The 24,686-nt window shown below is 44.5% G+C and overlaps 1 protein-coding gene across 1 annotated transcript in view; it reads left to right on the top strand.

Moving 5' to 3' along the window:
- The window catches only part of dmd (dystrophin), a 123,849-nt gene that overhangs the window by 45,363 nt on the left and 53,800 nt on the right, over positions 1-24,686 (top strand). The window contains exons 28-44 of the mRNA XM_008300463.1: positions 1,137-1,259; positions 2,207-2,379; positions 3,579-3,717; positions 5,766-5,941; positions 6,965-7,112; positions 7,374-7,499; positions 9,148-9,297; positions 9,414-9,512; positions 9,920-10,019; positions 10,346-10,515; positions 10,839-10,956; positions 11,334-11,545; positions 11,762-11,916; positions 12,833-13,010; positions 18,551-18,723; positions 18,816-18,972; positions 22,810-22,921. Coding sequence (XP_008298685.1) covers positions 1,137-1,259; positions 2,207-2,379; positions 3,579-3,717; positions 5,766-5,941; positions 6,965-7,112; positions 7,374-7,499; positions 9,148-9,297; positions 9,414-9,512; positions 9,920-10,019; positions 10,346-10,515; positions 10,839-10,956; positions 11,334-11,545; positions 11,762-11,916; positions 12,833-13,010; positions 18,551-18,723; positions 18,816-18,972; positions 22,810-22,921 — 2,509 coding nt within the window. The remainder of the gene's footprint in view (positions 1-1,136; positions 1,260-2,206; positions 2,380-3,578; positions 3,718-5,765; positions 5,942-6,964; positions 7,113-7,373; positions 7,500-9,147; positions 9,298-9,413; positions 9,513-9,919; positions 10,020-10,345; positions 10,516-10,838; positions 10,957-11,333; positions 11,546-11,761; positions 11,917-12,832; positions 13,011-18,550; positions 18,724-18,815; positions 18,973-22,809; positions 22,922-24,686) is intronic.

Genomic DNA, 24,686 nt, shown 5'->3' with positions numbered 1-24,686 from the left:
TTTGTGCTAATGTTGCTAATGATGAAAACAGTAAGGAGCTGTTTACCCACGATAACCCAGTGTGACAGACCTGTTCATCTGCAGCGAGCACAGTGCTAGTATAAGCAGAGAAACTGGGCCATTCACAGCTCTGTCTCTCCATTTCACCCTGTGACACCGCGTACACATGGCAGATGTTAGAAAAGGGCGTTTTAAACAGAACTCTGACAGACTGGGGGTCTAGAGTTTAAACTGGTCCCTATTACTGCTGCACCATTCTTTGATGAGGTCTTAAAGCATTACTTTTTAAATTGTGCAGACACCCGGTCAAAAGAAAGATGCTATCAAGTTGCATGATTGGAAATAAGTTTGTTCAGTAAATCATTCGAGTACCCTTTAATGATTCAGATGTAAGTAGAGTAAAAACAAAAGGCAGAGACGACACAGAACAGTCCCTCTGCTGCAAAGGACAGTCAGGGAAGGAGCTGGTAGCCTCCTCCCTGCTGCAGGCAGGCCAGCAGCATCATTAACTTCCTCTAAGGCTGCTAATTATGCTAATGTGTAAGAATTATTTTGGGTTAATTAAAAAGTGTCATTAAACAGGGGGGAGTGATTGCCCAAGTGACACAAGCATAACAATGAGTTGAAATGAACAGAGACAAGTGGTGATATCCCAGAATCTGTGCTCTGTAGAGGGAGGCTTCATGTGCCATGCTGATGTAGATTAGTGCGCCTCAGGGTCAGGGCTGACGTACAACTCCTGTCAGTTCTCCGTTACAGTCACAGAACATGAATAAAAGTAAGTTGATTGTGATACACAACAGAGATTAATACTTCATTTAAAGAGGATTTTTCTTGACACGGTGGAAAATCACATGGCATCTGACAGCCCAAAACAATCTGGGCTTATCAGGATTTAGAACCCAGAGATTTTCTCACACATTTAAAAAATAATAATCTGACTGAAGCCCCAGATTGGTTCCTGCAATCAGTTAAAAAGTGTGATTTGCTTTGATATGTTGCCTGGTTAGTGAAGCATGATACAATAGACTTATTTATGTGTGCAGTCAGAGTGTTCTACTCTTCTGGTCTGATCGTCCTCTCTGAACACATGCTGTTGCCTTCTTCTCTTTCTCTGTGTGTGTGTGTGAAACCAGGACTACCTAACAGAGCTGCAGGCGTTGCTGCGTTCAGTGTCAGAGACGGACTTCAAGCTGAACTCTCCTGAATACTGGCCTGCAGCTTATTATAACCTGCCTCAGCAGGAGCACTGCCTGAAGGTCAGCACTGCTTCAGAGCTTCTGTCTGAAGGACTGCATTTATCTGGAAATAACACTGTACCAGTCATTATTTATATTATTATATTGCTGTCGATATGACAGAAAATATGATCTTGGTCCCTCGTTTGTTTAGACTATTTCCTTGTCATGACATATTTTTATATTGCTGTCACCATGGAAATATAATAATCATAATAATAATAATAAAGTGTTACCAGGATGGTCTGAAGTGTACTAGACTGTCAAAATAAGACCTCTTACATGTCAATAGGGGCTTTTCAGGCCTACTTCACCAGTCTTTTTTGTTACGTCTTGTCAAAAAAGCCAAATCAAATTGACCATGATTCAATGCTGAACCACCAACGAATAGCACACTGCTGCTTTCTCTTTATTTTGAGGGGCTAAACTAATTATATATTCTACCTAACGAGAGCTTTAGAAGAGGCTCTACCATTGCCTGGATTCTCATTAAAAAGGTCCCGAACAGGATGAATTTTACGTGTAATAACGATGATAATAATATTAAAATCAAAGCCTGCTTTGGGTCTTTGGAGCAGACTAAACTGTCATGATAAAAGCTCAGGTACGTTGAACCGTGGTTTATAGAAGAATTATTTTTAACTGTCATATATTACATTTCTAAAATGCCGTATCAAACAGCAGTAGCAGCACTGACTCAGTCAAAATGTGTTGTTTTTATAAATAAATAATTGAGATGCAATACAACAAAGATCTCCATTCAGGATCTAATGAAGATTGTTGTTACTCCATCTAATTGTCTGTGTCCACATCAACTCCTTCTGCAGCAGGGTGCATACATTTAGTTATCTACAAGTTGCCTATTGACGAACAACGAGGACTATATCGTACAAATGCAGGTCTCAAAGTTATTGGCAACTTTCACACAACAAACCTCTGATTTTTTGGTGTCTGCTCCACACATCCAGGAGGTGAAAGACAACATCGAGCAGCTGCGAGGCCCAGTGGAGGGAGCGCTGGCCCGCAGAGAGGACATGGTTCTGGGGGCTCGGCCTTTGGGGGCCCAAAGGATCCAGGAGACTGCCACCCTCCTGAGCACCAACTGGGACAAACTGAACAAGCTCTACCAGGACAGGCTGAAGTAAGGAGGACTCACACACACACAATGCAGCAATGCCCTGCCCACAGCTCTATCTGATTGATAAGTAACAGCCAATCAGCAGGTGAGGTGGCAGGTGTAGTAAACACCACATCCTCAAGCATTCCTCATGTTCAACTCAAACAGTCCAATCATTTCTTTGTAGGTAACAACAAGTGGTGCTGCTGGAGCTTATTTTGATGACAGCGTTAGGCTAAAGCTATCACTTTACGGTGCATTCGGCTAATGCTACCTGGAGCTCCGTAACATCTTTCTGAAGTCTGATTAACTTTAACAACCTGCTCTCACTGACAGACACGTCTTTCTAGCAGAGACACGGCCTGCAACTGAACAAGTGCAGCCATCTCCACAAATCAGGACATTAGCTACTGAGGCTACTCTAACGGCTAGCGGCTACGTTAGGAGGCAGCCACAGACTACCCTGGAACAGTGTCTGGAGAACAATAATTAGTAGTTGTTTAAGATATGGGCCTTGGTGGGCAGTAAACGTGATAGAAGAGAGATGAAGACAGAACAGCGTACGGAACTGCAGGAGGCAAGCTGTTATTGATCTCAATCAATCACCTATCAATAAACAGGAGAGCGTGACAGCATCGCATAACCCTCAAACGTCATCACGCCTATTTCTGTTGTAAATATGAAGAGACAGTAATCCTTACTATTGAAGTAGTCTAGTTGTAAATGGTATGTTCCCTGCTATCACATGGTGTGAATAAACCACGTTTAATGTGTATCGATCCCAGGTATCAGTTATCAGCCTTTAATCAACACTGGCCCTAACAGAAAAAAAACATATCGGCATCCCTGCCTGGATATTATTCATCTAAGCCATATATTAATAACTTCTGCAACCTACATTAAGAGTTTATACATACAAGTGTAAGCCCTTTTGTATTCGTTCACCCACCTATGCTTTTTTCAAAAGTCCCCTCAGAGCACAATGTTAGAAATTAGAAGTAGTGAGTCTCTCTAACCTGCCACCGAGTCTGTATAATATACAGTTACATACATCAGCTTGTTCTAAACAAGACCGTGTTTCACAAAGTAAAAGAATGTTTTCCATCGACTTACAGCTTTTGAGCTCATCATAGAAAATCACTGGAAACTCAAGTCTGCCTTGATGCACATGGCCTTTACAAGTATGTATAACATGTCTGTTCTGTCTGTTTGTGTGCATCAAGGCGTTGGCAGGACTGCAACTCAAAGTGGCAGAAGTTGGTTTCAGATCAGAAGACTCTGGAGGAGTGGCTGAATGACGCCGAGAGCACTTTGAAACTGGCAGAGAGTGAGAATCCAGCAGCACATCGACAGCACCTCAGGGTAACACACACACACACACACACACACGCATACGCATTGGTGTACAAATCTAACCACAGGTTTGTACACACATGACTGATTGTATCCAGAAAGATGTTGAGTTTGTTCCAGTTGTGGATGACTCATCTGCTGAAGGGCTCTGGGTCAGGGCACATGAAGCTGCTTCTGTCTGCTCTTTTTCTTTGTTTTACGCCCAAAGCTATGCTATATGTCAGTGTTGCTTTCATAGTGTTGCAGATACAAAGTAACAGCAAAATAACATATAACATAGCCTAACGACATGTGACATATAATGACATAGCGTGACAGATATAACATAGCCAAGCAGGAGTAGAAAAAAGTCCAGCACTTTCTAGTTTTTCCCTTTTGCAGCAACATCCATTATTCACACACTGTTTTGTGTGAGGGGCTGCAGGTGTCTCGGTGGTTAGCACCGTGGCCTCACAGCTAGAAGGTCGCTGGTTGGCGTCCCGGTGAGGACACCCGGGATCTTCCTGCGTGGAGTCTCCATGTTCTCCCCGTGCAGCGTGGGTTCTCTCCGGGTTCTCCGGCTTCCTCCCACAGTCCACAAACATGCTGAGGTTAATTGGTGATTGTAAATTGTCCGTAGGTGTGAATGTGAGTGTGCTTGGTTGTCTGTCTCTAAGTGTAGCCCTGTGATAGACTGGTTACCTGTCCAGGTGAACCTGCCTTCACCCTGAGTCAGCTGGGATAGACTCCGCCCCCCATGACCCTGGTGAGGATGAAGGTGTAGAGATGATGGATGGATGGAAGTGATACCAGCACGCTCATGTCATCACCATGAACATCATAACATCCAGACAAAATGTTTATCATATGAGCATATTAGTGTGTTGCTCTCACTGCTTCCAGTCATTTCTATTTTAGTCTGGAGCAAGCTGCCACTACACTCTAACTTACCATGAGCTCTCTGTGTGCTAGGGCTAGTTTTCATCTGAAGTCAATAGAGTACACAAGCACACACACAGATGACAGGTGTCAAGAGGAAGACGGTGAGAGTCTGACAGTGAATTCTGCCTGGATACAAACACAACACGCCTCATCCAACAATATTAGATCATCAAATTTGACTATTTAATTCTTACATCCACCCCAAAAGCTGAAAAAAAAGATATGTACTGTGAGGGTAAACAGAAGCCTTTTTAATTGATCTGACTGCATTCACAAAGGAGAAGATATGAAAGGTTGTTGTGAACAGTTGATATTTAGTTATCAGTTCAGAGTGTGTGTGTGTGTGTGTGTGTGTGTGTGTGTGTGTAGGTGTGTGTGTGTGTGTGAGAGGGTTAAGCATTGGGTGTGATTCAGGTGGCAGATTGTGCTTTGAGGTACCAGATGGCCCCCCGTCTCTGCACAGACACACACAGGCTGGCTGTTGAGTGGCACTTGGTCACTGCATCTTTGTCTGTTGAGGTGGACATCGAGAGCTGATCACAGCAGCTCAAAGTGGACTGAGCATGTCTGATGATGCAAACACACACACACACACCTGAGCGTTCACTGTTGCCGTTGTAGAAGAGCGGTTGCACAGACACATTCTGGCCTGCACGCGGACACCTGCAGACGGGTCCACGTGTGGAGATGGCAAACTTTATGTCATGCAGATCTTAGAGAACCCGCACATACTCAGGGACGCAGCAGATATGGAGGTTAATTCATGGTTTCTGCATGACGGATGCAGAATCTGAAAGAGAAAAACAGATGCACATGCAGTTCTAGTCGTGGTTATGCAATAGCTACATGTCGGTGATACCCATTGCACTGAGTTGCAAATCGTTGTTTACAATCATTTATAAATGTCAGAGCAGTCTTTTTCTAAATGGTTGAATATTTCTCAGGACGATGTGACATTTCATTCTACTGTCTTATCGTGCACACAGCTGTTGTCAGTTTTCACCTCTGGAAACAAAATCAGTTAGCACAAGAATCATGAAAAACTAAACTACGGGTAAACACAACAACCAAGCAGTGAAAACACTGATCAGTAACTCTTTGTGTGTGTGTGTGTGTGTGTGTGTGTGCACGTGCAGGACTTGACGGAGGCCATACCCAGCAACGAGGTGGTGCTGGGTAGAGTGATTTCTGCAGGAGAGGACATCAGCCAGTTGAGCACACCAGACGATGCCCTGCAGCTCAGAACACAGCTCAAATTACTCAAGACTCGGTGGGCCAACGTCTGCCAGCAGCTGAACGAACGCAGGAGGAGGTTTGTGTGTGTGTGTGTGTGTGTGTGTGTGTGTGTGTGTGTGCAGACTGTGGATGAAAGTGTGTATCAGTGTTTACAGGTGCCAACATTAGACCTCCTTCTTTATCCACTCACACTTTACTTACATGTCGTAGGATCCAGAGATGACATATCAGAACATTCCAACTTTTTTTTCAAGAACACAGCAAATGAACAAATGGCCTGTTGGAGTTGCCTGTTGTTGTGAAGCTGTTTCAAAATCCACAAGAAAGAAAAAACCGAAGAGATGGGATGCATGAGGAGTTTCATATAGTGTGCCAGTGGTGGAGAGGCAGTCAGGAGGAGCAGGGAAAACCCTCGCAGACCTGTTTTTGGCCACTGTGGGCTAACAATACAGAGGTACAGAGGTAACCCTGACCAGTCAAGAGATCGTGGATGTCCTGCTGAGACTCAATATTGTTCATAAGATGGACAGAAAAAAAGAGTGGAAAAAGATGGCGCTAAAAAACAAAACAAATCCTAAATACTGCAGCAGGATGAGGCAACACAAATTAAACATTCGTGACACATAAATTAAATATGTAATCGTACAACATTTTATCACATTGCAGTAATTTTATCAGTTCTAATTTGAACACGAGAGCATTTGCTCTTATTCAGCATAAAAAAACAAAGAGTTTAGATTTCCTATATTAAAAATACAGGCCCCACCTCAGTGCCACAAACGCCTTTTACTAAAGTTCAGGTCCTTCATTTTGAATTCTTCATATGCCTGCCTTTATTTTTGATTATAGTCAAAGTTTAGTCTTTCTGGTGGATTCAAATCAGAAAGCATACAGGTCATAATTTGTAAAAACTATTTTTCATCTCCAGCAATTCTTGTGTGATTTTGGCAGCGTGCTTTGGATCGTCATCATTCTTCTGCTGACAGAGTGTCATTATTCTAGTATATCCACAAGCATTCATGGAGCCTTCTGGCAGCGTTTCCACCTTTTCACATGTGCATGTTTGTTCTGTTTTTCCATTAACTCCCTCATCCTGCAGGTCTGCAGAGGCGCGTACAGCAGCTGCAGCGATGCAGGAGGACATTGACAGCATGGCAGGCTGGTTGGACAAGGCGGAGGGCGTGCTGGCCATCCGTCTGCAGCCTGCAGAGCTGCAGCACATTAGAGAGACTCTGCCTAAAGTCCAGGTACCATGAAGACAGAACACAGTAGCTGCTTTACATGTGGGCCGCAGCATCCCGAACCAGTTAATCCAGTTGTGAAGATTTTATGGTGTCCACTGAGATGCTATTAGTTTTTACTGTTTAACCTTGACAACCGTATTGTTACGTATGTGTGCGTGTGATCTTACATAATTTGATTTAAATTGTCCTGCTTTCATCTGCTGCATTATTTCTTAGAAATTCAGCTTGTTTGTTTGTTTGTTTGTGTGTGTGTGTTTATATCAGGCACACGTGGAGGAGCTTCCTGCCAAGAAGGCAACGGTCGAGGATCTGAACTCCAAACACAAGCAGACAACAGTTCCTGCAGACAAACAGAAAGACATCAGGATGATCAACACCCGCTGGTCTCAGGTCAGCTGCTTGCACCATGAATACTGTAGCTCACAGCACATTAGCTCCTTAGGTTCCAGGTCTGTTTACAACATATGTTTGGTGTTTTGGCTATCAGCTGAAATCCTTGATGAATGACTTTGCTTTTTCTATGGAGGTATGAAGAATTGGAGAATTTGTGCAGAATTCATAGTGCCTCCAAATGCAGGCCTCTTTCTCAAACAGCCCCGGTTCTGGTCCAAACCTGCTCGAAACTGCATCTCTTCACTCACAATTACTGTTTCTGCACAAACGTCCTTCCCTTCAGTGTCAGAGTGTCTCCTTGCGCTCACACTGCTTCTGCACACTCAGATTTTGACTCCCCCAGTCCAGAAACTCCCCAGCCAATGAGAATGCCAGCTATGGCCCAATGAAAGCATCGCTGGCTCCCTCCAGTTCCCTTCACATTTTACCGTGTAACCAGGTTAATCACTGCTCACCCTTCAGGTCTTATTGTATTTACCTGTTTTCTTGTAGAACAACACATACAACTGTCTGTAAACTTGACTGTAACAGCTGCACATATTAGGTGCAACAAAGCAAACCAGCCACCAAATCAAGAGCCTCAAGTAAGTGCTTCAGTTTCACTTTCTTCAGATTTAACTGGAACAGGCATATTTTCAGCATGGGAACACATCCACGGTAATGTACTTGGTTTTAAAGTGTTAATTACGCTTAGTAATGGCACGCTGTTACTAGGCAACGAGCAACAAAATGAACGGCACATGTTACTGTGTTGTTGGACTATACCACCGCTTAATGCAGCGAAACAGTAAGAGCTGTTGTATAAAATCTAACTGACCAGTGTGCTCTGGTAATCATCAGTGTGGTGCTGCCAAGGCCCACCGGAACGACACCCTGTCACATGTTTTTATCCGAGTGAGGAAACAGAACATTCACTGGCCAATGAAGGAGATTTTGGCATGTGACCCAACATTTGTAAATGTCAAAGCTACAAGTGTGCCGACTGGGCAGAGAAACAAGTGGCCCTCAAAACAAAAGTCTGGCATGAGGAGAGACCGTACGAGGACAGTCTTGGCCATCCACGCCTTTAAAATTCATCGTTAACACACTTGTAATGGAAATATTCGCTGCCAGGCTTTGGAGGAGCTTTGTTTGTGCTTTCAATCGACAAACACAACAGGAAGTCCTCATTTCTCTAGAAATCCTGTGCTGCGTTGCCACACCGTTAACATTAACATACATTAATAATTATAATTATATAATAATAATTGCCTTGTATTGGTCCCCAAATAGGCCTATAGGTTGGTGTTAGTCGGTGTCCATGAGAATATAAATTCAACTTCCTTAGTGTTTAAACGAAAGATGATTTTCACACTGAGCTTATTAAATGCAGAAGAACAAATTAATATCTTCCTGTAAAAAAATAAATAAACCTAAGAGATGGACAGAAGGAGCAAGCAGAGGTCCACTGCAGACTGACCAGAGAAACTGTATTAACATCGCGCCAACTCACAGCTCGTCATCTCATAGCACTCCACACAGTAAAACCACATCATAGACGAAGTGAACTGAACAGTAAGGTGATGACCTTATACATTTATGTAGAGACACCCAACAAGTCAAATGTTTTTTCCATACAGCTTCCCTGATCACTGTCCTCCTTTAGGTGTCCAAGGCTCTGCCTGAGCGTCAGCTGGAGCTGGAGAGGCTACTGAAGGAGCTGGAGAAGCTTCAGGGTCAGCTGGATGACTTGACGGCCTGGGCCTCCAGCACCAGAGCCAAGCTGGAGCACTGCCCTGAGGAGCCTCCACCCACAGTAGGACACACACACACACACACACACACACACACATGAGTGGTATTAACACTATTTTCTCGTACCACAACATTCGATCCTAAGCACAAGTTTTGTTTGGCCGTTTGCTTTGCCAGCTCATTGAGGAAGTGCAAGTGAAGCACCCAGAGGTGGAGTCAGCGTTGGAGCGAGCAGAGCAGCTGTACAAGGACATTCCTCCCGGCCAGCCAGTTAAGGTGAGGGAACTGAACACTATTAAAAGTAACCAGTCTCATGGCATCCATTCTTTGTCAACTGCTGTTAACTCTATGTTGTGAAGGTATCTTATACTTTTATGGCAGACATGTTCAGTGCTAAATATGCTCGCCTGCTTTAATTCCCAGGGTGATAAAATAAATGTCTCCTTTATTTTATCACTGGCTTTGCAGAAAACATTCCATCAAGTCCATATTATGCACTTGTTACGTGTTTGTAAGAAAACAGGACACACAGTGGTATTCTGCAGAGCTTTGTCCACCTCAACTTGCTGTATGAAAATTAAAGCCTTTCTTTATATTTTCACAAGGCTATCTGTGAACTCGGTGTTTCCAGCAGTGACTGACCTTGTGTACCTGTGTGCATGTTTGTGTGTGTTGGATGGCAGGTGAAATATGGCAAGCTGAGAGAGGACTGGACGGTGATCCTGGAGCTTCTGCAGCAGCACAAGGAGAGAATGGCTGCTCTGCTCGTAGCCAAAAAAGCCAGTAAGATATCGGCTTCTTCAGTGATTGTGTCAGTTGTCACGTGTACTTTTGCTTTCCTCTTTGTGTATGTGTAATGGAGCTGTGATCGTGTTGATAACTGTCATATTAAAAACTAGATCCAGGGCTAGGACCAGGCTTAGGATAAGATCAAGATAGGAGTTCAGTGAGGGGACGCAGACAGCACCGTACACGACCGTTTAATTTCACCTTTTAATCCAAAGACCACATGTACATTGTGTCATTATTATTTATGTTATTAAGGATGTGAACACTTCCTCCACGGCTGTAATACACGGCCTATTTATTGTTTTGTATTTGTGTTCCAGATGAAAGTCTGACAGGAAGTTCCCTCCCTGAATCAGCAGCTCTGGCTCAGTTCAACAAGTCCTGGGCTGAGCTCACTGACTGGCTCACCATGTTGGACAACATGGTGCAGAACAAGCGAGTGGTGGTGGCTGACCTCGACGACATTAACAGCAACATTAGCCAGCTCAAGGTCAGGACCTCCAAGCTCACTGTTCGCTGCACTGAAAGCACAACAAACAGTGCTGCTGATGTTCACTTGGCTCTACAAGTAAAAAGTACACCTGGGAAAACCTTCAGGCCAACATGTGTCGTTTACATCAATATACGGATAAATTACAACAACATCCCAGACGGCAGGAGTTATATTTCAATTAAAATCGACAAACTGTGCATACAAACAAGAAAGAAATACACACTCTATGTATTTGTTTTATTTTTGTTTTTTGTTGTTAACGTGTGCAGAATAATGTGTTAATGTGACATGAAATTAGAGCAGTGATTGTGCCTTTTCAGACATCTTTGCAGGAGCTTGACCACAGGTACCCACTCCTGGAGAAACAGGTCACCGCGGCCCAAAACCTCAAGAACAAAACCGGCAACCAGGAGACTCGCAATGCAATTACTGAGCGCAGTAAGTTCAGCACACACACACACACACACACATCATGGCCTGATCTCATTGGAAGATGCTGTTTTTGCTTAAGGCACAAAGCCGCCATTGTCCCACTACTTTGAGAGATTCATGCAAATTAAGCAGAGAGATGAATCCATCCACATGTGATAGATGAAGCTAGCCAACACAAAATAAGAGCTGACTTGATCATACGCTTATGAACCAAAACACCTCAATAAGATCTTCAGATAGGAGAGCCGCCACCTCGCCCAGCTCAGTGGTATAATAATATAATATAACCACAGTTTCATTCAGTCTGTGGACAAATCCAGAAGTGTTGTTGGTTTGTGCTTTGTTTGTATGTCTTGTGTGAAATGTTCTTTTTTCTGTCGTAGTTGACAGGCTCCAGACTCACTGGGAAGACTCTCAGACCAAACTCTCTGATCGGAAAAAGCAGCTCCACAACATGCTGCAGGACTCGACCAACTGGCTGGATGCCAAGAAAAGGGTGGAACCTCTCATCAAACAGGCCAATGACAGACTGGAGTCATGGCAGGGCATAACGTACACGGTGGATGCACTGAAGAAGCAGAACGCTGATCTGAAGGTGGGCTGGACATCCACTCCCAGACTGCATGAATGTCTTTTCTCACTCAGTGTAGAAGCAGTTTTTCAACCTTGCATGGGAGATTTATGAGCAGATGGTTAGAAAATAGGACATTACTCATACACTTTGGATGTCACCAAAGACATGTAAATGTCAGAGTGAGTCATCACATTCATTTAATCCATCAGTTTCCTTCTTTCCTCCCTGCCTCTCCAGCTCTTTGTGAAGGAGTTGCAGCAGTGGCAGGGGCAGGTGGATGAAACCAACGCACTGGCCCACAAACTGCTCACGCTGTACGCCAGCGACGACACGCACAAGGTCACCCAGATCAACAACAACATGGCGGCCACCTGGACACACATCAACAAACGGTGAGCACGCACACCGTTATTATGTGGAAACACCCTCTGCAACTCGTCTGAACACATGACAAACAGACTAAATTATAAAGAGAACGGTGTGGGAGCATACAGTATGTATGGAACAGTCCAAACAGTTTGACTGCTTCCTGTGCTCTATGGTTCTGTGCTCTATGGTTCTGTGCTCAGTCTGCTTAGAACCTTTTCACACACAGGCCAAGTGTGCAGAAAGTGTGTTGAATGCAGACAAAACTCAGAGAAAAATGACAAAAACTTTCGTATTTGGTTTGTTGAATGTCTCTCTTTTCATGCTTCATAGGATTTCACTGCAGCGTATTATTTGCATGTTTTTGCTCCATAGTTTCCGTTTTGTTTACATCTGTTTCCCCGTTAGAGCTCATGAGACGGAGCATGCACCGTTATTTTCTGGGTTTGTAGTGTGTGCGTGTCTGGTTTAAGCAGCTACTCTTCCAGAAGTGCAACACACAAGCTGGTGTGTCTGTTTACAAGGCAGCTCGACACATTTCATGAATAACGATCTAATTTTATTGTACACGAGGGGTGAGTTGTCGAGGAGTTGAAGGTGTGCATCATCTAACAATAAATTTAGACTTTGTGATTGTGTAATTGTTGTTTCCTGATTTTACCTGTATTGTTTTGTTTTTTTAATTTCTCAAGCTGCCATATTTGTAAAAAGCGATTATATCAGGAGAACATACTGGGTTGATCAACGTTTAAATGGAAACAGTAAAAATAAAACTTCAGCCAATTATTCTCAGTAAAATTGTCCATTAAAATCCCACAACATGCTTAAAATGGAAGAATGTATGTGTGTCTACTTCAGCCTGCCGTCGGTGTGGTTGTTCATTGCCCTCATATCAGCTCGTTAACATGGATCACGGTCTGTGTCTGCTCGCTCTCTCTCCAGTGTTTCGGACAGGGAGGCAGCTCTGGAAGCAGCTCTGAAGCTTCTGCAGCAGTTTTACCTCGACCTGGAGAAGTTCCTCAACTGGCTGACGGAGGCTGAGACCACATGCAACGTTTTAATAGATGCCACCAACAAGGAGCAGCCTGAGGCAGCCAGAAACCTGCTGGCTCAGTGGAGGGTAAGACCCACACACACACATGCATATACATAGAGCCCCTTCCTGTCCTGTTATAGACTCCTGTTCCCAGACCGTGCACAGCTCCATTCAGCATTTTCAGGTCACAAATATTAAGAAGCCACTGCATGACCTGCTTATTTATTGTGTTACTCCAACATTGGTTTTCATCTCAGTTCTACATATTCATCAGAATGTTTGCCTGCAGAAACACAAGGACGACCAGCTCCTGCTCTTCTATTAAAGCTTACGTAATCAACACATACTGTACACAGACCGAGTTTAATCCATGCATAGTAGCTGCATTAGAACACAATGATGGTTTGTGGCTCATCGGAAATGACTGACCTTCTCCTGGAGATGGATGAATTCTGACAATTAACTGTGAGTCACTTAGAGAGATTTACATCCATATTTCCCCCACACGGACTCGCTACATAAAAATACTGGCTATTTATCATAGGATTCATATTTTATCATGATTTTATACAGACAGTAGGAGAAGTAGGAGCTGTGTTGTACAGAAGAATATAGAAACTCAGGTGAGTGTTAGACTGTCTAGTCCAAGTCTTTATTTTTGTGTTATGCCTGTTTTTTTGTTTAGTTTTTTGTTTTTTTTAAAGATAGGAATTGTCCAGCTCCCAAGCTCTGTGGGCACAGAGGAAACTGGTTTCCATTGGACAGCAGAGGACAGGGGTGCCATGGTGGCCTACAGGGCTTTTTATTTAGTTATTTATTTGACCTTTATTTTACCAGATAAAAATGTTTGAGAACCAGTTCTCATTTGCAAACATGAGCTGGCCAAGAGGCGGCAGCAGCAACAAATACACATGGAAATTACCAACACAAATACACACATGAACATAACATAGAACAAATTAAACAAGTGAGACGCATGGGGGCATAGGCATGTGAGTGAAAAGAGATGTGCATGAGGTGTAAGAAAGTGTGTGTGTGTGTGTGTGTGTGTGTAAGTAAAGTCCGGTGTGATCAGCAGGAGCAACAGTCGACTGCAGTCTGTTGGATTTTAAGCTTGAAGGTGGTGAGCGGAGTCAGAGTTGCAAGTTTGAGGGTGTTTTGTAAGTTGTTCTAGTGGTAGCTGCTGCAAAGCGAAAGGAGTTATGGCCACAAATAGTAGAAGCACTGGGACGATGAGCCTGTTGTATTCACTAGTCCTAGTATGATAAGAATTATGGGCGACGTGAAGAAGAGAGGACAGGCTGACAGCACTGCAGGACGGTTTGTTTGAGTCCAGCCAGGGACCTAGAGAGTCTATAAAACGTTGTTGTCTCTCTGTGCAGCTTTGACTGTATGCCTCAGGTCAGGGTCTTCATGGAAAACAGATCTTCTCCCAAGCCACGCTTCTTTTGCAGGTTGTCCTCCAGGACTTCCCTGTACTCTGTTGCATTCATTTTACCCACCACCTTCACAAGCCTGCTGCCCAGAAGCATCCATGTGATGCCACTTAATGGAGCAGAGCAACAGATCCATTCTCAGGTTGTAGCAGCAGGAATGATTAACATGGAACAGAAGAAGAGGCATTTGGGAAATCACCTACAGAGCCTCAAACGTCATCATCAGAAAAATCACCCTGCCCATGCTGTTTAGTGGACAAGTTCTGCAAAGAACAGTTCAGTCATCAAGGAAATGAAACGATGCAGCCATGACTGCACAACTATGTCAGGTGGAATCTGTCACACAACCAGTGCACTTCCAGTTTTTGACTTTAGTTTAAGACATCCTCGTCTCTCTGGCCCAGCTGGTATGATAGGAATGCTGACATGGCAGCATGAAGCGCTTTCATTGGTCCGTTGCTGCCTGGCAGAGAAATGCAGATTTGCCCCCACTGGGTTGTGGGTGTTGAAGGGAAGGCTCTGTTCTGCAAGAGAACATATTCTGACCCTCGGCCCTCACCCTGCACCCACACACAGTTTCTGGTGGAACGGCACACAGATATGCTAAAACACACACACACACACACAGACATGGACACACACTCACACACACACACACACAGACAGACACAGCATAGGTACCATAAAGGAAACACACGTGCAGTGTTTTGGAAATGAATTTTTAAACACACAGGTACAGACTGATGCCCGTGCATGCTTCCTTTGCACACACATGCATGCTCGCATGCGCGCACACACACACACACACACACACACACACACACACACAGAGCTCTGTCAATACAACAGCAGCACTGTGTGCAGCACTGAGATAGTCTTCTGTGTCCAATTATAATGGTGGCCAGCCAGGCAGCGTAGCATCCAGTGAGTGCACACACTCTCGGGCTACAACACCACATGCAGATAAAGTTTAATTGGAAAATAAGCGCACTCATCGTTTTATGCACCCTTTCAAGTTCTCTCTGCCTTTTTCCTTCTCGTCTATCTCTTTCTCACCCCCTTTTCTTTGGGACTCGCTGTGGCTCAGACGCTTCACTCTATCTCCCTCTTTATGTGAGACTAACTCTCCCTCCATCCCTCTATGACTCTCCCTCCCTTCCTATTCGTCTCCAAATCTTTCTCTCTGTCACACATACGTTTAAACAAAGGGCATTCTTATGCAGCCACACTGGGACCGAATCTTTTGGGAATAGAGAAGAAGAAGATGATGCTTCCTCTACATCTTGACGTATAATTTTGGAATCCCAGGGTAAAGTTTGGAAGATGCTGCGCAGGAAGGTGTACCATGTTCAGGTCGGGAAAACAAAAATCAGGCATTGTTCTTTTGTAGCTGAACATTTTACTTCTCAACATTAGTCACGGTTTTGTCTCTCGTGATCTTTTACGTTTACATAATGAGTTTTAGGATCAGTCTACCAGCTTTGTTTGGAAGTTCTGTCAGATGTTATGCCATTTTCACACTTTCCTTTCTAGAAATGTGTTTAGTACATTAGGTGATCGTGTAATGCTCTCTCATTTCCTGCCTTCAGAGCTTTCCGTTTTTTATTTTGGATTGTGTCCTGTGTCTCTCTTCATGTATCATGAACATGTCATGATCTCTAACTTAAACTTGCGGAGAGGTAAACTTTTCTTTTCAGGATATTATCCTCTAAAGCCACTTTTAATTGCTTTTGTCAGCTTTTAACATATAAAGGGAAGCAAGGTAATGCGTCCTCGTATCATACAACAGCAAGTGTCTCTGAAACAAGAAAGACTATCAGTGCAAAGGCAGGTCAAGTGGCACCTCCGAACATGGCAGTCAGTGCTTTGACACTTCTGCTTCTTCGCTGCTGCATCTTTGAGAAATGTTTATTGAAAAATAAAACCGCTTTTTGAAAATGAATTCCACTTTTCCAGAGAAAACCGATGTGTGTCTTGTGCAGACAGGTTTGCAGTGTGCTACATAAACTAAGAAGTAGTGGGAAATAAGGCAGGTTCAGACACGGGATACGCATCCTGCCGCCTTCATCGGTCTCTAAAATGATTCTGTCATGTTTACATGAATGTTCCTCACAGTGAAGAAGAGAGCCGCAGGATGCACATTATTTCTCACACATGCAGGTACATGAAGTGATGCATCAATATAATAGAAATAAAATATAAATGCACTGATAAATGCAAGACTAAAGCTTTTTAAACTGTTCAAATAATTATTACCCCTAATATATTAATGATTACCTGAACGCTGGAAGTTCAGTCACTGTGTGATGATGATGATGATGATGATGATGATGAAGACATAACCAATACCTTCCAACAGTAAAATAATGATGTCGATGATGAAACTCCACCTGAGCATGGCTGCTTAGTGACATACTGTTTAATGACAGCTTGTAGACTGTCCTTGGTGAAGTTACCTTTGCCATTCAACCTGCGTAAATGCGTGCAGTTCCCTTACTTTACAGATGCTCATTTCATTCTGCAGCTGCAGTTATTTAATATACACAGAGAATGATTACTAATAGCTATAAGCCTGTCTTTAACCATGCATGATGTAAACATACACGATTCCTCCTGAAATAAGTGTACACAGGTAGTTTTATTAGCCACAACCTGGACCACGGCCCGTCCAAAATGTCACAAGATGCTGGACACACATGTGAGAGTTTGTGTGAACTGACCGTGTTGAACGCTGAGCTGTAGTCGATAAACAGCCTTCTGATGTGTGTCCTTGCCCTCCAAGTGTGTCAGTGCCGTGTGGACGATGCACACTGCATTGTCAGCGGACCGGTTCTGGGATGGTCCTCTGGATGTGGGTCTAAACACTTCAGGACAAGTGGAGGAAGTGCCACGGGTTGGTAGTTGTTCAGGCAGGTGCTTGTCTTCTGTCGTTTCCTGATGGTGGTGGTCTCGAAGCAGGACAGTACTGAGGGACAGGTTAAAGATGTCTGCTAACACCTCAGCCAGCTCTGCTGAGCAGGTTCTGAGCGGACGCCGGGGGATGTTGTCTGGGCCAGCTGCTTTCCGTGGGTTTATCCTCTCCAGTACGTGGAGCACATCTGTTGTTGACACAGTGAGTGAAGTGTTCTGTGGGCTCACCTCGGATACAGCGTCTCTCTGTTGGTCCACGCTGAGGGCCTCGAAGCAAGCCTACAACTCATTTAGCTCATCTGGTAGTGCACACGGCTGGTTGTAGTCAGGGATGTGTTGCAGGCCTTGCTGTGTGTCTCTGGTGGCCCTCTTGACGTCAGAAAAGCGAGCACATAGCATGGACCTAGCGTCACTGCTGAGCCAGGGTTTCTGGTTGGGATAAGTCCTGCAGTGGGTGATGTAGCCCGTTCCCTCAGCAGCACTTCCTTTAAGTCCACAGCTGAGTCTGCTCTAAAAGCAGCAGCTCTGAACACATCAGTCACTTCATTCCACGCTTTAACAGTTTTAGCCGCCTGGGGATTGTCTGTAGGCTGGATAGATGTGGAGATATGGTCAGAGCGTCCAAAGTGTGCCCGTGGTGTTGCTTTGGAGGCGCCCTTCATGTTGCTGTAGACGTGGTCCAGGATGTTGCTGTTGATGCTACTTGGCAGCACGTCTGCTTTCCGACGAGGGAGAAAAACCTGCTGGACATCTTCTCTGTAAAGCATTAGTAAATGATGCATCAGCTGTTAAAATGCTGTTAATCACAACTCATGAAGCCGATCTTAAGGGTGTCTTATAATAAACCGAGACCCAGTTTGTTTCAAAATAAGATGGGTTGGCACCTAGTTCAAAAGCCATAAACTTGTTAATTATAGTGATTGTTTGATAATGTGTAGTACTTTAACATAGGAATACATTTCTGGGTATGACGAGGAAGGCAGGTCGTTTAACTTCTGCATCGGGTTGATAGAATCCACCGAAGAGAGATAATTACGTAAAAGGCTCAGATCCAATGAAGTATATCTATAAGCTCCTGTCATGTGGAGGTCACATTGTTTTTTGATCCTGATCCCATAACAGTGCACTCTAACTAAGAAATGAAAAAAATGAATTCCTTAAAAAAAAAATGGCTGCTTTTACCAGGAAAATGAAGTGTACTCCAGCAGAATGTACTGGTCCTGATTCTTTACTCAGAGGTTTACTGGTGCTGACTGGTGTCCGTGTGTGTGCCACCAGGACCTCCAAGCAGAGATCGACGGCCACACGGAGCTGTATCACTCCTTGGATGAAAACGGCCAGAGGATTCTGAGCTCAGTGGGCGAGTCTGAGGATGGTGTGCTGCTCCAGAGACGTCTGGGTGACATGAGCCAGCGCTGGAACGACCTGCGCAACAAAACTATGAGCATGAGGTGAGGGGACGCTGGGGTTCAACAACAGTCCAAATGATCTGAATCTGTACTGGGAGGCTAACCAGATAAAATGCCCATGTGTTTGTTTCAAGGGCCCACCTGGACTCAGAGATGGCCCCCTGGAAGAGGCTCCACATGTCTCTGCAGGAGCTCCTGAACTGGCTGAGACTGAAAAGTCAACAGCTGGAGCAGGAACCGCCTGTAGGGGGCGACGTCCCAGTAGTGCAGACACAGCTGGACACACACCGGGTAGGAGAAAGCACCACCGCACACTTTGTTCTGCACAGTTTTTTTCTGAGTTGTTGGTTTATTGGACCTCTTAGAAAAGTCAAAGCATGTAAAGTGTAAGTGAGTGTATGACAACGATTTAAGGTTAGAATCAAAAACATCCCAGAGCTGCTTCATTTCTCTGTTTGTTGAACGGAAGGTAGTCGCACTTCTTACATTTTTCTCTCATTCCTGACCTAGATTCTTTTTCAGTCTGTCTTCGTGAGATGTACCAGAAATTAAGCGTTTGTTCAGAATCAGAAATACTTTATCGATGCCAGAGGGGTAATTGTTTACAATACTGTTATCCCCATTCGAAGTCTTAGAAATATAAACTGTACAAAAAATATATAGATAAACAAAAGGTACAAAAACGATGTCCTAAAAATATACATATAAGTATAACAAGTGTATTATATACAGTGTAGTAAATAGCAGCAGAGTTGTGTTTGTGCTTGTGCACGTTTGAGTGTTAACTCAAGAGTGACGTGAAAAATGAGTTCTCTGCTTGCATTGAAACATAATCAGGCCAGAGTCTAGCTGTTGACTCAGAGTGAGGAGTTACGTAGTTTGATGGCAACAGGCAGGAATGATTGTCCGTCACACTCAGGTTATCAACACAGGCTACTGCTAAATGTAGTCCTGTGGCTGACCAACATGGAGTGGAGTGGGTGGGAGACACTGTCCAAGATCACATGTGACTTGGACAGAATCCTCCTCTAAGACACCACAGCCTGCTGCCCCAGCTCCCAGCAGCATATAGGATGGCACCGGCCACCACACACTCAGAACATCCTGAGTCTGGCAGATGTTGAAGACCCTCAGCCGCCTCCGAAAATAGAGACGACTCTGGCCCTTCCTGTAGAGGGCGTCAGTGTTCATTGCCCAGTTTATCATCATTGTGGATCCCCAGATACTTACAGTTCTTCAAAATGTCCACATCAACCCCATGGATGGAAACAGAGGTCACCGGCACCTTGGTCCTCCTCAAGTCCACAATGAGTTCCTTGGTCTTTGTCACGCTGAGCTGTAGATGGGACCGAGTTGTCCACAGCAGCCCTGTGCTCCTCCTCACCACCCTGGCTGATAAATCCAACTGTTGCTGAGTCATCAGAAAGCTTTTGCAGTAGTTGAAGTTGGTGGGCTGAAGGGTGAAGAGGAGAGAGGACAGTCCACTGTGAGGCGCCAGTGTTGCTGAGCCACACTGCCTGACACTACTGTGGTCTGCCGGTCAGATAGTCCACAATCCAGGCCACGAGGGGGGCAGCCACCTGCATCTCACCCAACACAACTGCATGGGTGGTGTTGAATGCACTGGAGAAGTCAGAAAACATGGTTCTCACAGCGCACGCCAGCTTGTCCAAGTGGGCATGGATACGGTTGAGCGGGTCAATGATGGCGTCGTCCATACCAGGTGGGACAAGTAGGCGAACTGAAGAAGGGCCTAAGCTGCTCCAAGACGAAACTTTCCAGAGTCTCCATGATGTGGCATCTTCAGCACAGGAGCGAGGCAGGGACCCTTGCAGACTTAGGCTCGCATTGAAGACGTGGTGAAGGACTCCACACAGCTGAGGAGCACAGGCTTTGAGCACACTGGGGCCGACACCATCAGGGCCTTGCCTGAGCAGAGTCTCACCAGCTGTCTCATAGCATGGTCAGCTGGGAAGCTCACTGTAGAGGGAAAGGTCTGGATGGAGGAGGGGTGGGGTCGTTGTGGAGAGTGCAGTAATCCTGGAGACCAAGGGAGGAGGAGACGGGGGCTCTGAAAGGCTGTTAGGAGGGGGAGGGGGGAGTGGAGTAGGTGGTGGTTGTTGCAGGCATGCAGCAGTAGGGTTGGTGGAGGCGTTAGCATCAGATCTGCTAAAAAACAGACTGAGTTCAGTGGCCCAGTTCTCACTGCCTTTGACTGCTCGACTGCCAGCTGACCTGAAACCAGTCCCGGCCTTCATTCCTCCCCAGACCTCTATAGTGTTCTCCAGCTACCTCACATGTTTTCTCTGAGCCTCTTCACCTTTAAGTGGCCCTTTATTGTTGTAACCTCCTCCCTATTGCCGGCTCTGAAAGCCCTTTCCTTGTCGTTGAGGATGTCTTCAGTCACCCACAGCTTGTTATTTGGGTGATGATGTGCAGAATGGCGCGATCTCGACTGAAGTGCATCAGTTCTTCAATGCACACAGTGGCTTCTGTTTACCACCACATGCTATCTGTGTGCAGGAGGGATCCTTACTGTCTGCAACAGTTAAGCAAGCAAGACGTTTGGAGCTTCATTTGAAAATGTAGTCATATCAGGGATGGGAAAAAGAACTTACCAGAGTCTTGTTTACTCTTTTCTTCTCATTAGCCAGGTTGTGATATCTGCTGTTTATTGACTTTATTATGACAACCAGTAACACATGGAATCATATTCCCTAAGGATGCTGGGAAACTCAGGCCAAACGAACCACCATTGTCTTGTCTCTGAATCAGCAGATCTGAAAATTCACAGTTGTCTGTTGGTAACACAGTTCTGTTGATGGCACAAAAAACTCAGCTTCCTTTCCACAGGGCAGCACCCAGGAAGTGTGCTGCACCTCACTCAGCACATAGCTTTGATCTGTAACTGGTACCTTTAAGAAAAAAAAAGACAAACATTGTCGTGCATTTTGGATTTACAACACAACAACCAGCTTTTCAAGACAAAGGTGAAGTATGTTATGAATACTGTCATCAGGCTCGCCTTACTGAACTCCAGTGTTTTGCTTTTTCCAAACTGACAGCCAGTTCTGACAGGACGAAGAACATCTGAGTCTGTTCTGGTCAGTCTCAACTCAGAGGGACATAAAACATGAGTAACTTCAGTCCTTACTGCACAACTCCACTTAGACTTAGGGCTTGTGTTTGACACTGAACATCCAGCCGGGGGTGGTGGTCAGAAAATGATCACTTTAATTATTTGTCGTAACGGCAGAAGGCTGCAGCATGTGTCTAAATTATTAGAGTCACTTTTTAAAATAAATTTTAAAAAAACGTGCATCTGTTTTTATCCACCTTTTCTTGCTTTTCCTGTTGGTCAGACAGTGGAAAAAGCAGACAGATGTGTTTCATACTGCAGTTCAGTCGAATAAAAACACAAATAATCTCCATTTCAAAGCCTCCCTGATTCCATATGTTTGAATGAAGAATGACTGAAGCAAATTCTAACCCCATCAATTCAAAGTGTTGGGCTGCAATGAAATGTAGTCCAGTTAGTGTTCGTTGTTCTCTGGAGTCCAGTCAGAGCCACACAGCTGCTACCTGAGCCCAGCAATATTGCAATATTTTCCCCCTAAAATTCAGAAGAGAAGACGTGTAAAGTATCAGAAAATAAAAAGTCAGCAAAGCTTTAAGTACAGTGCTTGAATAAATACACTCTGTTAATGACTGGCTGCTGGAAATATCAGGTTTAAATATTTACGTCTTTCATCGTCCACAGAAGAAACGTTTTCTGTGGATCACAGAAATAAGTTTGAAGATGCAGTCTGCTGGTGGATGACATGTAAAAAAAAAAAAAGAAAGACTTGACATGCTTTTTGCCGAAGGTCATTATGGTGCATGTGATGAGGTCACACAGTGCACCAGCATCACTCAGCACTCAGCAGGTTGGAGGGATCAAGAGGAAACATCAATCAGGAATCACGGACAAATGCTAATCAACCTGAGACAGCACTGGAATGACACCCATTCTGAGCCCTGTTGACTAAAACATTAACGACTTCGTGTCTTCAGCCTCCCATAGAACACACTGAGTCCAGTTTGTTTCAGAAGATAAGTGAAATGAAGCCATTGCGTTTGCTTTCACAGGGTTTCAGGAGGGATCTGAGAGCCAAGGAGCCAGCTGTGACGAAGGCTCTGGACGATGTGGGAGTCTTTCTGTCTGAACTGCCCCGAGACACGCCATCACCTGAGCAGAGAGGTAACGCACACATTTACAGTATTCTGCTGAGAGGCTGTCCTCCATAGTTTAGGCTTAAGATTGTCCCCAACAATGCTTCAGACTTGATTCAGTGCTTTTTGTAAGTGAGGTTATCGTACCAAAGACACTTCACATCATGACAATCCTTTTACTGGCAATTTAAGTGCTAAAGCTGCAAAGTTTGTACGGGAAATAGCTCATTAATGGGAAGCATAATCAGCATCTTCATTTAAAATTGTAAATAAAAGAACATTTAATCAATTTCTGTTGTCTCTGACTCACACTCTAAACCCTTACCTGGTAACAGGTAGAAGTTAAAACACACACTCGTCCAGCACCGTCTCCACTGTGGCAGGAGCACGAGTACAGGGTTTGTAGAAAACAGCTGAAAGTCCAATTTAGACTCACTCAGAACACTTAGAAAAGACTGAAGTTTAGCTTCTAATCACTGCCTCACCAGGGGAAGCTAGCTCCTCCTCTCAGAACATCACTCAGGCTCTGCAGTTTGACCTCGGATTGGGCAGCAGTTGGGGACGTCTAAAAAGCAAGAATCGACACAGTGCTTTTGAGTGTGTGACATTTTGCTTGGTTTTAATTCTGCTGACTCTCCTAACAGACAAGCTGCCTCCACAGCAGCGAGAGTAGATTGGTATATAAGTGAAACGGTCTCTCAGGAGCTGCTCTTAATTGCCACGGCTCCTGCTTGTGTTTTAAAAGAGGGAGCAGGCTTATAAACTCACATCAGAAGCTGTAGCTGAGGAGTTAGTGCTGTGAAGAAGTGAAGACATTTAACAGACAACCGCAGCAGGAATTAAACATCAGTAAGTATCGTGTTGTCAGAGCTTTAAGTCTGCAGCAGTGCCAATGAACAATTCATCTCCTTAAGAGTCTGACTGCTTCTTCTGTAAAATAATGATGCAGACATTTTAGATGATATTCAGCTTATTAATTTCAATCTGAATTAATTTGACACAACTAGGCACTTAGTGTAAATAGAGTCTTCATTTTGAAAAACAATTCAATCATCATTCTTGAAAATGTCCTTGTTTTGAGGCCCTTTTTTCTTCATCGGCTTTCTACTGTGAGCATTTGGCTCTGACTTGATCACAGATCATTCAACTAGATTTGCAATCGTTTGGCTGTTTTACTGGTGATTCCTTTTATTTTACTGTCCAGTTTCCCCTGCTGGTTAGAAGAGGGCAGCGCTCAGTCAGGAACAAGTGATGAACGTAGGACATGGCAGGAGTTTAGCATCTGAATGACAATGTTGGTCTATCGCAGCATTTATTCACTGCAAACAGCTGCCTGCTACAGTGATGACAGCTGTGGGAATGAACAAGTGACAGGAAGTTCTGGGCCATGAAACCACAAACAATACGCTGAAAGGCGTTCAAACTGTCTGTAGAGCTGGGTGGAGTGTGGTTCTAGTTCTCTGTGGAGTCATCAGTATTAGCCTACAAGTGACCCTGTTTCACTGGCAATAAGTCGTGTTATCTGTTGGTGCAATATAGTGTCCATACATTAACCCTCAGGCATCGATTTAAAAAGGTTACGCTGAGGACAAAAATGTCCACATCAAAAACAATGTCAGCTGACTCAGGATGAAGGCAGGTTCACCTGGACAGGTAACCAGTCTGTCACAGGGCTACACTTAGAGACAGACAACCAAGGAGTCTCCATGTTCTCCCCGTGCAGCGTGGGTTCTCTCCGGGTTCTCCGGCTTCCTCCCACAGTCCAGAAACATGCTGAGGTTAATTGGTGATTG

Source organism: Stegastes partitus, unplaced genomic scaffold (genome assembly GCF_000690725.1).
Source record: "Stegastes partitus isolate 25-593 unplaced genomic scaffold, Stegastes_partitus-1.0.2 Scaffold1545, whole genome shotgun sequence".
NCBI lineage: Eukaryota > Metazoa > Chordata > Actinopteri > Pomacentridae > Stegastes > Stegastes partitus.
This window is presented reverse-complemented; position numbering and strand designations above follow the sequence as displayed.